The following is an 11,342-nucleotide window of genomic DNA, read 5'->3' as shown; positions in this document are numbered from 1 at the left end:
GTTGTTTTGTTTGAAGGGATTGAACAATCTTAGAAGCATTCTTTGGGGCTGAAATTGGAACTTGTGAAAGACGGAGAACAGTCAGTCGAGACTTAATTGCCAGCATCAATGCAAGGCTGACTTTGGCATAACTACATCCAGTAATGCTGGGAATGCTAAATCAAAGCTTTGTCAAAAGTACCTAAAATCTGCGCCATCTCGTATCTAAAATAACTAAAATTTTAGCTTTTATTCAAATTTACCCTTCTCGAAGCCGCGTAGTGGCCCATCCCTGTAGAAAATCTTAGGTCTAAACATTTTATCCTCCCCATTATACTGCTGTTTCGAAACTTCCTAACTAAATTGTCAAATCCCTGCACCGTTGCATATGTTAGCTCTGCAATCTTTCCGCTTGAAAAGTTCTTCCACTTCTTCCCATTTATTCTGTAGTAAAAGCTCTGCACTGAAAGTGGCTCTGTAAAATTTATAAAGGCATATCCTACATTGCATTTATTTTTAAAGTCCATTCTCAGGTACAGAAAATCATACTGGCCAAAGTGGGTCTGGTTGATAAAATCAACTAGCATTGAACTATTAAATTTATTTGGTATGTTTTTAATCATGCAGGTTGTTCTCCCATCATACTGGACCCTTTCGGGGATCAATCCTGAAAACAGAGCTAGAGTTTAGCTTGCTTTCAATAAAATCAATGGCAGGTGATCTCTCGGTAAAGTTAATTTCTATCCTAGTATTACTTCTATCAAGGTACTTTGGGAACCGATATGGAGCATTGGCTGCATTCTCTTTATTTGGCTTTTCTGCCGCTTCTGCCGAAGATACCAGGTCATCATCCGAGAAGTTCATTTAGCATAAACAACCACTGCTTTAAAAACAAAGCTAATATTAAGGTTGTAGCATATTTAACACTTTTTAATATTTTCCAGCAGCATCACCTGCAAAAAATAAAAGCCCTTGTTGGATCTGGCGTTTCCGAAAATGAGAATGCACAATAGAAGCAAGCACTGTCTGCACTACCCATATGGCTACTTAAGCCAGGCCAGCTACCGATGGCTTTAGTTGCTGACAATTGAAGCGTGCAAATCCTCAACAGACGCACTCTTGGCACTCCAGTATGCTTTGATTTTCTTGATCTAAGTGTACCTTGTGATCTGTTTTGAAATATCTCCACCCATGGCTATCTACTACACACAGATACTAAATTCAGATAGCAAAAAAATTCTGGCAGGAAGCTTTTCACTAGCTGGAGACCCGCTGAAACCCAACAAAGATCTACTCATAGAACTCAAAAATGCAATATCGAGCCTTCCCTCTCAACACAAGGTATTTAGTCTTCACTCTACAAAGAAAACATACTTGTTCTATTTCAAAGTAGCCCGAGACATGATCATGTCGTCAATAGTGGATAGCAGAACCACGGATAAGTTAATTACAAGGTATTTTGGGGATGTTGAGAAGGAATATACTTCCAGATACAGTGAACTTAGGAGTCCCCATTATGAGTTTGACGACAAGCTCAAGTCAATAACGGATTCTTTCAACAAGAAATACAATATGCTGTTGGGCGCCGAAGAACTTGAGAACACACACACAGCACTGGTCGAAAATCTGGATACGCTGATTAATCGTGGAGAGAATATTAACATTCTGAAAGACCTGGCGGAAAAAGTCAACCTTGAAACGCGGGAAATGTCAAGAAAAGTGAGCCAGATGAAGCTGAATGCCCGGATCGAGCAGTACAAGGTGTATGGTGCAATAGCAATTGCAATATTTCTGTTGTTACTTTTATACTTCCGTAGATAATAAAAATACTCTACACAACATCTGCTTTTTCTACGGGTTTGTACACTTTATATCACATGTTAAACTGTAATGGTTTATCAGTCGGCAATAGATTATGGCTGGGCTGGCGTGCTGAGGTCAGTCACAAGATAATCCAAAGCCGATTGATAAACAAAAGCCTGTGCTGTTTGTGGCGCATGGCTTAATTTCCTTTTAAAAATTTAGTAGCCCAATGGCTGCAAATTTTAGTTTTGCGGAGACGCACACGGAAGTTCTCATTACGTTCTACAAAGCACCAAACGATGTAAAGAGCGGCGTGTCTGAGGTTGTTAGCCCAGAAATCAAACTGAAGGATTCTGCTACCTTGATGTATAACACGGAGGAAATATCTCTGCATGCTGCAGTTCAACTGGTAAGCATTGAAGACTCGAAGTATAAGACTGAAGTAGTACTAAAGAAGGAGACGCCATCAAAATGGAACTGCTTGAGTGGAAAGGTAGAGGTGCTGAAGGTGAGGGATGAAATCTATAAGGACGATCAGGAGCAGTCTAATCCTCAAGACATGATGGAGCTGTTTAAAGATATCTATGCGAAAGGCGATGACGATGTGAAAAGAGCGATGAACAAGAGCTTGAAAGAGAGTGCTGGCACTGTCCTGAGTACAAACTGGAAGGATGTTAGCTCGAAGAAAGTAAATCCAGAAAAGTAGTTTACTAGTGTTATTAAAGAATTAATGAACAATAGTGTAGCATAAAATGCCGTGTCTTTGTATTATTTTAATAATCTTGTGTTGGAAACATGTCAAGATACCTCAAATATAAGTAGGGTTCTGCAGCTCTTGCCAATCAAGAACTAATAATATCCAATCAAGTTACTAATTTTTGTCAAAACATGTTCTTTGTTTTGGAAAATTTTTAGTCCCATGCTGAAGAACCTCAAATTATTCAAAAACCTTGATTTTCTGAGGAGTGGCATGTTTAAGACTTTTATTCTGGTATGTGCGTCGATAGTGCTATTCTATGCTTCAATGTTTAGAATACCTGAGACGTCGCGGGAACGCAGTACCGTGCCTCTGAGCAGGCCCCAGTTCAAAAAGCTGATTTACTTTGTGATCGATGGTCTTAGGTTTGATGGGTTTGTGCCAACAAACAAAGAGGGGATCTACTACAACAATTTTGTGTTCACAAAAGATCCTGCTGTTCTCAAGACAACGTTCTTTTCGGTTTCCTCCATTCCGACTGCTACAACCTGTAGGGTCATCAGCCTTATGACTGGTGCGCCCAGTAATCTGATCGAAGAAGTAATGACATTTTTCATGTCGAAGGTAAGGATAGAGTCATTGCCTGATAAGCTTTCGGACAGGCCAATGAGGTTTTACGGCGACGATCTCTGGGTCAAGAGTTTTGAAGCACTAAAAAACAACTCGTTCACGTTTTGCGGATTTAGTAAAGCCGACTTGGCAACGAACGAGACCAATCTGGCCGAAAAGGTCATAAGCGACAAAGACGTTGACATTAAATTCATTCATACAATCTCGGTGGATGCATTTGGGCATGTGTATGGCACAGTGCACCATGAAAAAGTAAGGGAGGCGCAGGTCAGGGCAGACAATCTTCTAAGTGAGATGTACAGAAATATGGACGAAGACACTCTGCTTGTGGTAACGTCCGATCATGGGGTAACAAACGAAGGCGCACATGGCGGAAGTTCTAAATACGAGATGGCTTCGTTCTGTGGGTTTTACTCTAAAAAACCAATATTGGCTCCTGAAAACGGCCTATCCAGCTCTGGTGAAAATATTTACAACTCTGAATTCATTCGGAAATTTTACGACCTTGATCTTTTCAGTGTCGAAAACGACTGGATCAGGCCTCAAAACCCATACAAGATAATACACCAAGACGACATTCTTCCTACCGTTTGCTACTTGCTAGGCATTCCCGCACCATTAAATACATACGGAAACCTCATACCCTACCTTGTCGAAGACGACAATGCTCAAAGAATTTTATTTGAGCAAAAGAAAAAACTGCTATCGGACCTGAAAAAATTTAATAATGAGACTGATGACTGTTTCAGAGACTACAAAAGCTGCAACTACGAGCTAACAATGCTGATATATTCAAGATTGATGGGAAAGCACCCTTTTCTTGCCTGTCTGGCTGCAATTTTTGGAGCGGCTGCGCTGTGTCAAATATTCGTCCAGCTGGTGAAATCAGGCGCCTTAACAAAGCAGTTGCTTCCATCTATTCCATTCATCATAGCCATGGTTATGGTTACTCATTCGTACTGGTCCTTTGCATCTGAAGATGTTGTTTGGTCTGCTGTCTTCCTCCTAACTAACTTTTCATTTGCTAACCTAATTTTTGCAATATTCTTTTTGAAAACACCCGGAAGGAACTTGTTTGCTGAAGACAGAATTAACTTGCATATTCCAGCCTTCAGGAATAAGCTAGAGGTGGCCCTGCTGGTTGCATTGTTTTTTGTATTCAAAAATGTGAAGCTGGTGAAATCTAAGCATTTAGTGAACGACGAACCTAATACAGGTGTAGCTAATTATAATCAGGAATTCATAAGCAACTGCCTTAGGACACTGCCACAGCTTTGCTATTTACTCTACTCGCAGATTGCAAAAATTGACTACCAGTCCAAGATAGCCTTTCTTGGTATTTATCCCTCTGTTGACTCCTTTTTTATTGTTCACATGCCGCCTGCAGTGGCTATTCTTTTCATCTACTTCCTTAGAAATATCGACTTTAGAAGAACGCAGGCAGCAAAGCACACCCTGCTTGCCTTTTGTCCATATCTACTAAATCTTGAAAAGGTTCAACAGTCCATCAACTACGAGGTCTTCTTTGCCCTCACAAACAAGTTTGGGTTGGTTTCTAGCGGCCTTGCAGCTCTGGCATATTTTGTCATTCCACGATATTATGTGATCAGAACATTTGAAATTAGCTTGTACGGGATGTTTCTTAATCTTGTTTCACTGCTCTTTTGCTTCGTTTGTAGCTGGGTGATGAAGGAGTCACTTGTTTTCCAGTATTTCTTTGTTGGAAGATTGTTGTTTGTGACGATGTTTTTCATAGTTGATGTTCTGGTGGAAGGAGCCATAGCTTTGAAAAGGACGAATAAATGACTTGCCGCTTTATTTTAATTTACTGCCTAAACTGATCAGTTAAACTCTACGGAGAATGCATATAATCTGACGTAAAGCCATTGTTTTAGTATTACGTTTCTAAAGTTCGCTGCTGCCTTTCTTGGAATAATAGTTCTCAAATTCAACAAACACTCTTCTTGAGCAAACAATAATTTTCTTCTCTTCGCTGCTTAGTTTTGCCACATCATCCTCACTAAAATCGCCCTTCGGTAATAAAGTGATAAGAGACCCAATTCTTTCAAAGAATGTGTGGAAAAGATACTTTCTGTCGTAAATATGCATATTTACAGTGTAAAAATACCTGTTTTTGAGATCAACAAGCACTGCCCCTGCATCCAAGTCATGCTTCATTGTTTTTAGTGGATGCTCAACCACACAGCAGTATTCATTCAGCAGCAGAAACTTGATAAGAAAGAACGGAAGATCAACTTTTGCATCTCTTTTGATACTACTGTGTGTTGGGCCCAGATAAAATCCAAAGTTTTCAACCTCATGTGAAAACTTTACCTTTAGTTTTTCTTCTTCGGCTAGGATTGAGTCGATACAATAGTAGTCCATTGTGAATGCTTCAGGAAGGGTACTCTGCTGCAGAAAAGATATACCAATTACACACTCGCTGCTAAAATGCCACAATGGCCCCTCCAGAATAATCGCACATCGACCAACCAGCCTCTCAAGCAGCATTTGCTATCTCCCCCATTTCCGTACCATCTCGATACGATAGATACACGGATAGCAATTCAAGTTCAACCAACTTTATGAGCAACATAGCACGGCAAAGTGCTCCATACCATTCCCTGCATCTCTACATCCCATACTAAAATTTTATGCCCATGAACAAAAGTCCCTCTCTGGACAATCATTCACAAGATATTCAACATGATGATGTCTGGACTATAATTAGCTCTTATTTTGAACAAAAAGGCCTGGTTCGTCAGCAGTTGGATTCGTTTGACCAATTTGTCAGAGTCAAAATGCAAGAAATCGTGGACGAGAATCCTCAGATCATTGTGCAGTCGACACCAACTGCTGGATCCTCTGCCGTAAGAAGAATGGTTATAAAATTTGGACAGATATATGTAACAAAGCCACCTGTTTACACCGAAAGCGATGGCCGATCGATCACTCTGTATCCAAGCGAAGCAAGAATTAGAGACTTAACATATGCGTGCAATATTTACATTGATGTTACTAAAATAGTTGAGAACGAGTTTGGAGAGAGAGATGAGCACAAGTTCAGCAGAACAAGCTTGGGACAGCTTCCGATCATGCTAAGATCTAGCTGCTGTATCTTGCATGGACTAACAGAAAAGGACATCGTTCAGATTGGGGAGTGTCCGTACGACCAGGGGGGATATTTTATTGTATCAGGAAGTGAGAAAGTGATTGTTGCACAGGAGAGAATGGCTTCGAACACCATCCACATTTTCAAGAAGTCGCAGCCAGCACCCTATACCCATTACTCTGAAATTCGATCTGTGCCCGAAAAAGGATCAAGGACGCCCTCTGCCTTTTCAATAAAAGTTATGAGGAATCCGAGGGTTATAAGGGCGTCACTGCCTCTGGTGAAACAGGATATTCCGATAGCCATCATTTACAGAGCATTGGGGTTTTTGAGCGACCGGGAAATCATCAGCCACATTAACTTCGACAATGACGATGCTATTTACTCATTCCTGGCGCCTAGTCTTGAAGAGGCATCCGTAGTGCAGGACCAGCTTACTGCTCTTGATTTTATTGGTAAGAGAAGCGCACCTGTTGGGTCACCACGCGATAAGCGAGTACAGTTTGCCAGAAATCTTCTGGCCAAGGAGTTTCTCCCGCACATTGGCACTCAAGAATTTTGTGAGACCAAGAAAGCGTATTTCCTAGGCTATATGATCAGTAAGACACTGAATGTCGTTCTTGACAGAAGAGAAGTTGACGATAGAGACCACTGTGGAAAGAAGAGAATGGATCTTGGAGGGCCTTTGCTTGCGTCGTTGTTTAAAATGCTTTTTAAAAAGCTGTGTGCCGAAACTGCCAAGCACATGCAGAAATGCATTGAAAACAGCAGGGACTTTAATATTGCGCTGGGCATAAAGAGCAGCACCATAACACAGGGATTTAGGTACGCATTGGCCACAGGAAACTGGGGCGACCAGGCCAGGGCCATGCAGACGCGTGCAGGAGTGGCACAGGTTCTTAATAGATACAACTTTCTATCTACTCTAAGCCATCTCAGACGTGTGAATACACCCATTGAAAAAGAGGGCAAGCTTGCCAAGCCCAGACAGCTCCACAACACCCACTGGGGACTCATTTGTCCGGCAGAAACGCCGGAGGGACATGCGTGTGGCTTGGTTAAGAATCTGAGTTTAATGGCTTATATTTCGGTTGGAAAGTCGTCCGCACCTATTATTGAAATACTTGAAGAATGTGGAGTTGAAAGGCTTGAAGAAGTGTCGTGCATTAGGGGCACGAAGTATTTGTTAATGGACTGTGGCTGGGCATCCATTCCAATCCAGCCGAACTTGTTGAGAATCTCAGAAACCTTAGGCGGTCGCAGGAAATAGACAAGGAGATTTCTATTGTGAGAGACATCAAGGAAAATGAAGTGAGGATATTCTCCGACTCGGGCAGGCCTTGCAGACCGCTGCTTATTGTAAAAAACAAGAGACTTTTAATTACAAGAGAAGATATTTTGGCAATTAAAAGTCTCAGAACCAGGTGGGACGATCTACTCAGAGCAGGCAAAATTGAGTATTTGGATGTTGAAGAGGAGGAAACCTCTCTCATAGCCATGGATATTGCAGACCTTCCGAGCAAGGAGTATACGCATTGTGAAATTCATCCTGCAGTGATACTAGGCATTACAGCATCCGTTATTCCCTTTCCCAACCATAATCCTAGCCCAGAAATACATACCAGAGCGCGATGGGCAAGCAGGCCATGGGGATATTCTCAACAAACTTTGCGTTTAGGATGGACACCCTCTCAAACATTCTCTTCTATCCGCAGAAGCCGCTTGTAACAACCAGATCCATGGAGTATTTGCGGTTCAAAGATCTCCCAGCAGGCCAAAATGCGATTGTTGCCATTGCTTGTTATACTGGATACAATCAAGAGGACTCTGTGATAATGAACCAAAGTGCTATTGATCGGGGCCTTTTCAGATCATTCCTATACCGAACATATGCTGACCAAGAGGACATGGCGCGCCCCGGCGTCAATGAAGAGTTCTGCAAACCTGACAGACGAACATGCACCAAGATGGGTAACTACAACTACAATAAGCTGGGCACTGATGGTCTGGTTTTTCCAGGAACGGAAGTTGTGGGTGACGATGTTCTTATTGGCAAAGTCACTCCCATCCTAGATGTTGAGAAGAGCACCAGGGAGAACCCATTCTACATCATGAAGGACTCAAGCACGGTTATGAAGAAGACCGAGGAGGGTGTTGTTGACACGGTGATTGTAACAAACAAGGATGGATACAAGTTCTCTAAGGTGAAGGTCAGATCTACCCGTATTCCGCAGGTTGGAGATAAGTTTGCATCCAGACATGCACAGAAGGGCACTGTTGGTATCACTTTACGTCAGGAGGATATGCCATTTACCAGCGATGGGCTAGTTCCTGATATTATTGTTAACCCCCACGCCATGCCCATGAGAATGACGATTGGACATCTGCTTGAGTGTCTTCTTGGAAAGGTGTCTGCACTCAGCGGAGAAGAGGGTGATGCCACTCCATTTAGCGAGGTGACGATCGAGCAGATTTCAGAGAAGCTCAAGTCATTTAATTATCAATCGCGTGGGCTTGAGGTGATGCACAATGGAATGACTGGCAGGAAGCTCAGGGCTCAGATATTCATTGGGCCAACCTACTACCAGAGACTGAAGCACATGGTCGACGATAAAGTTCATGCAAGGGCAAGAGGCTCTCTCCAGGTAATGTCTAGACAGCCTCTTGAAGGCCGCTCAAGAGACGGCGGTCTCCGATTTGGAGAGATGGAAAGGGATTGTATTATTTCACATGGTGCTTCGGCCTTTCTCAAGGAAAGACTGATGGACGTTTCTGACTGCTATACCTGCTATGTTTGCGACAAATGTGGATTACTGGCAATATCAGGAAAGGATATTTTAGAATGTAAGGGGTGCTCCAATCAGGTTGCAATATCCAAGATTCAAATACCTTATGCATTTAAGCTACTTCTACAGGAGCTGATGGCTATGAATATAGCGCCGAGGCTCAGGGTTGAATAAAGCAAGCTAGTCTTTGCATTTTCGTTTATTTAGTTTTATGGCCAGTTCCAGCACAGCATTCTAGTTTTAGAGTGGATTTGCAGCTGCTGAATTATATCTAAAACAGCATTCTTGGGGCTTTTAAAAAATTCTCGCTTGGTGCCCTCGTTCGAAGACTTTCCTCCTGACTATGGTAAATCAAAATCCCACCCAGAAAACACAAGGCTCGGGCATCCAATCAAGTTTTTATAACGAGTCATCCACGTTTTTGAGGAGTAAGCATCTTCCCCGTCCTCACACCCAAATATTCTTTAACTTTATCCTTGCCTCCCCGCTCAACGAAGTGAGAGCATTTTTTATAACGGTAATCAAGAAAAAGTACCCAAATGTATTCTACGCCTATGACTCCTCTTCGTTTTGCCTTTTAAAATGTAACAGAAATTTGAAGAAGGGCCAAAGATATGTTGTGTATGGCAAGCTGACAAAAAACAGGCTGTACTTTCTGGAGAGTCTAAAGGAGGAAGAAGTAGATTACAAAGAACTATGCTACATGCTGCTATAGGCCCCCTGGCCACACAATAAAGCAAACCAGTATGAATCAAATGCCATAAATTTAATATCATTGACTAAACCCCACCAGGCTTGGCCGACTATTCAAATTAGTACTTATAAATAAATGTCTCATGATGCACCTACTAATTTTCTGCTATTTTCTAACGCTCGTCGATCCAAAGTGCTCATTCCATGCACAGTATCCCTCCAAGTCTTTCTCAGAAACGCTTTTTCGGATCTGTCTCATTGCGTTTTTGAAATCTCCAACACTGATTGGTCTTGCATCTGTAGGATTAAACTTGTTAATATCGCTAATCTCCCTCAAGGGCTCCATCGATGCTTCGCGGCAGAGATTAAACATGTCAGACCCCGAGTATCCCTCTGTGCATCTTGCTATTTCCTCAAGACCTGCATCATCAATACAATGAGAGTATGCACCTATCAGTTGATGCACCATTCTCTTTCTGCTTTCAGACTCTGGCAACGGAACATATATTCTTTTGACCAATCTTCGCCTGGCTGCCTCGTCTATTTCGTGTGGCCGATTGGTTGCTCCAACAACAAGTATCCGATCATTCTCATCCACCGATGCGCCATCAAACTGCACCAAAAACTCGGTTTTAATTCTTCGACTGCCTTCATTTTCATTATCTGATCTTTGTGATAAAAGTGAGTCTACCTCGTCAATAAAAATAACAGAAGGCGACATCTTCCTGGCAAGGTAGAACAGCGCGCGTACCATTTTCTCCCCTTCGCCCACCCACTTAGAGGTTAATGAACTTGCGCTGATAGAAAAAAATGTTGCCCTGCACTGGCTTGCAATACACTTGCCAATCATGGTTTTTCCAGTCCCAGGCGGCCCAAAAAGTAGCAAACCCTTCGGCGGTCCTCTAAGGCCTGTGAAGATGTCGGGCCTTAGCATAGGCCACACTACTATCTCGTTTACAATTTTCTTCACGTCCTCAAGCCCGACAATATCATTCCAGTTGACATTGACGCTAGTCTCCAATATTTCCTTGCTTATTCTTTCAATGATGTACTCGTCCACGTTGCATTCTTTTTTATTTTTACTGCGTTCTGCCTCTTCAATGTCTCTGCCTGATATTTCCTTGCCACAATCTTTTGTCGCCGATGGTGTTACAAACTCGGTCTTGGCCATCCTACTCATCCTAGCGGATTCTTTTTCGAAAAAGTCTCCACACACAGGCTTGTATTTCGAAAGCATCCTCGAAATGGCCTCGGTGTCTGCCTTTATTGGCATTCCTACGTAGTCAGCAATAAACGGAAGTACATTTTTGTTCTTCGATATTTCGGCAATACTACACTCGTTCAAGAATGACAAATACCTCTGTATTTCATCGTTACGGAGTTCGATGGGAATAAACGACACAAACTCTGGTATTCCTAATTCCGAAAGTCTCTTTTGCAATTCATTGAACTTAGAGTCCATTGCGGCTTGGGATCTAAAAGTGCAAGGACTAAAAGACTACTAGAAAGAATGCCTGATATTGAATGTCGACTAGCATAGCCAACATTAAAGCTGAAATAGCCAGCATGAAACCATGAGGCTCTATCTGGAAAATATCCGTATATCATTTCCGTCTCAAGTTCTAACTTAGTGCCACCATCA

The 11,342-nt window shown here is 42.2% G+C and overlaps 9 protein-coding genes across 9 annotated transcripts; 6 read left to right on the top strand and 3 right to left on the bottom strand.

Annotated features, from left to right (window-relative positions):
* Positions 1-221: 221 nt before the first annotated feature.
* VICG_01979 (uncharacterized protein) lies at positions 222-566 on the bottom strand (the record flags this gene model as incomplete). Its single annotated transcript, XM_007605362.1, has 1 exon — positions 222-566. One exon carries the CDS (start codon positions 564-566, stop codon positions 222-224), a length of 345 nt encoding a protein of 114 aa, XP_007605424.1.
* Positions 567-1,170: 604 nt separating this feature from the next.
* On the top strand, positions 1,171-1,800 carry VICG_01978 (uncharacterized protein; the record flags this gene model as incomplete). The annotated part of the gene is made up of 1 exon (XM_007605361.1): positions 1,171-1,800. The coding sequence occupies one exon, from the start codon at positions 1,171-1,173 to the stop codon at positions 1,798-1,800; it is 630 nt and encodes a 209-aa protein (XP_007605423.1).
* Positions 1,801-2,011: 211 nt separating this feature from the next.
* On the top strand, positions 2,012-2,488 carry VICG_01977 (uncharacterized protein; the record flags this gene model as incomplete). Its single annotated transcript, XM_007605360.1, has 1 exon — positions 2,012-2,488. The coding sequence occupies one exon, from the start codon at positions 2,012-2,014 to the stop codon at positions 2,486-2,488; it is 477 nt and encodes a 158-aa protein (XP_007605422.1).
* Positions 2,489-2,701: 213 nt separating this feature from the next.
* Positions 2,702-4,915, top strand: VICG_01976 (uncharacterized protein; the record flags this gene model as incomplete). Its single annotated transcript, XM_007605359.1, has 1 exon — positions 2,702-4,915. The coding sequence occupies one exon, from the start codon at positions 2,702-2,704 to the stop codon at positions 4,913-4,915; it is 2,214 nt and encodes a 737-aa protein (XP_007605421.1).
* A 99-nt stretch (positions 4,916-5,014) lies between these two features.
* Positions 5,015-5,620, bottom strand: VICG_01975 (uncharacterized protein; the record flags this gene model as incomplete). Its single annotated transcript, XM_007605358.1, has 1 exon — positions 5,015-5,620. One exon carries the CDS (start codon positions 5,618-5,620, stop codon positions 5,015-5,017), a length of 606 nt encoding a protein of 201 aa, XP_007605420.1.
* A 149-nt stretch (positions 5,621-5,769) lies between these two features.
* VICG_01974 (DNA-directed RNA polymerase II subunit RPB2) lies at positions 5,770-7,491 on the top strand (the record flags this gene model as incomplete). Its single annotated transcript, XM_007605357.1, has 1 exon — positions 5,770-7,491. The coding sequence occupies one exon, from the start codon at positions 5,770-5,772 to the stop codon at positions 7,489-7,491; it is 1,722 nt and encodes a 573-aa protein (XP_007605419.1).
* Positions 7,492-7,852: 361 nt separating this feature from the next.
* VICG_01973 (DNA-directed RNA polymerase II subunit RPB2) lies at positions 7,853-9,181 on the top strand (the record flags this gene model as incomplete). The annotated part of the gene is made up of 1 exon (XM_007605356.1): positions 7,853-9,181. The coding sequence occupies one exon, from the start codon at positions 7,853-7,855 to the stop codon at positions 9,179-9,181; it is 1,329 nt and encodes a 442-aa protein (XP_007605418.1).
* Positions 9,182-9,350: 169 nt separating this feature from the next.
* Positions 9,351-9,722, top strand: VICG_01972 (uncharacterized protein; the record flags this gene model as incomplete). The annotated part of the gene is made up of 1 exon (XM_007605355.1): positions 9,351-9,722. The coding sequence occupies one exon, from the start codon at positions 9,351-9,353 to the stop codon at positions 9,720-9,722; it is 372 nt and encodes a 123-aa protein (XP_007605417.1).
* A 144-nt stretch (positions 9,723-9,866) lies between these two features.
* On the bottom strand, positions 9,867-11,162 carry VICG_01971 (uncharacterized protein; the record flags this gene model as incomplete). The annotated part of the gene is made up of 1 exon (XM_007605354.1): positions 9,867-11,162. One exon carries the CDS (start codon positions 11,160-11,162, stop codon positions 9,867-9,869), a length of 1,296 nt encoding a protein of 431 aa, XP_007605416.1.
* Positions 11,163-11,342: the final 180 nt, after the last annotated feature.

Source organism: Vittaforma corneae (genome assembly GCF_000231115.1).
Source record: "Vittaforma corneae ATCC 50505 unplaced genomic scaffold supercont1.23, whole genome shotgun sequence".
Taxonomy (NCBI): domain Eukaryota; kingdom Fungi; phylum Microsporidia; family Nosematidae; genus Vittaforma; species Vittaforma corneae.
The sequence above is the reverse complement of the archived record's forward strand: the minus strand, read 5'-3'. Positions and strand labels throughout refer to the sequence as shown.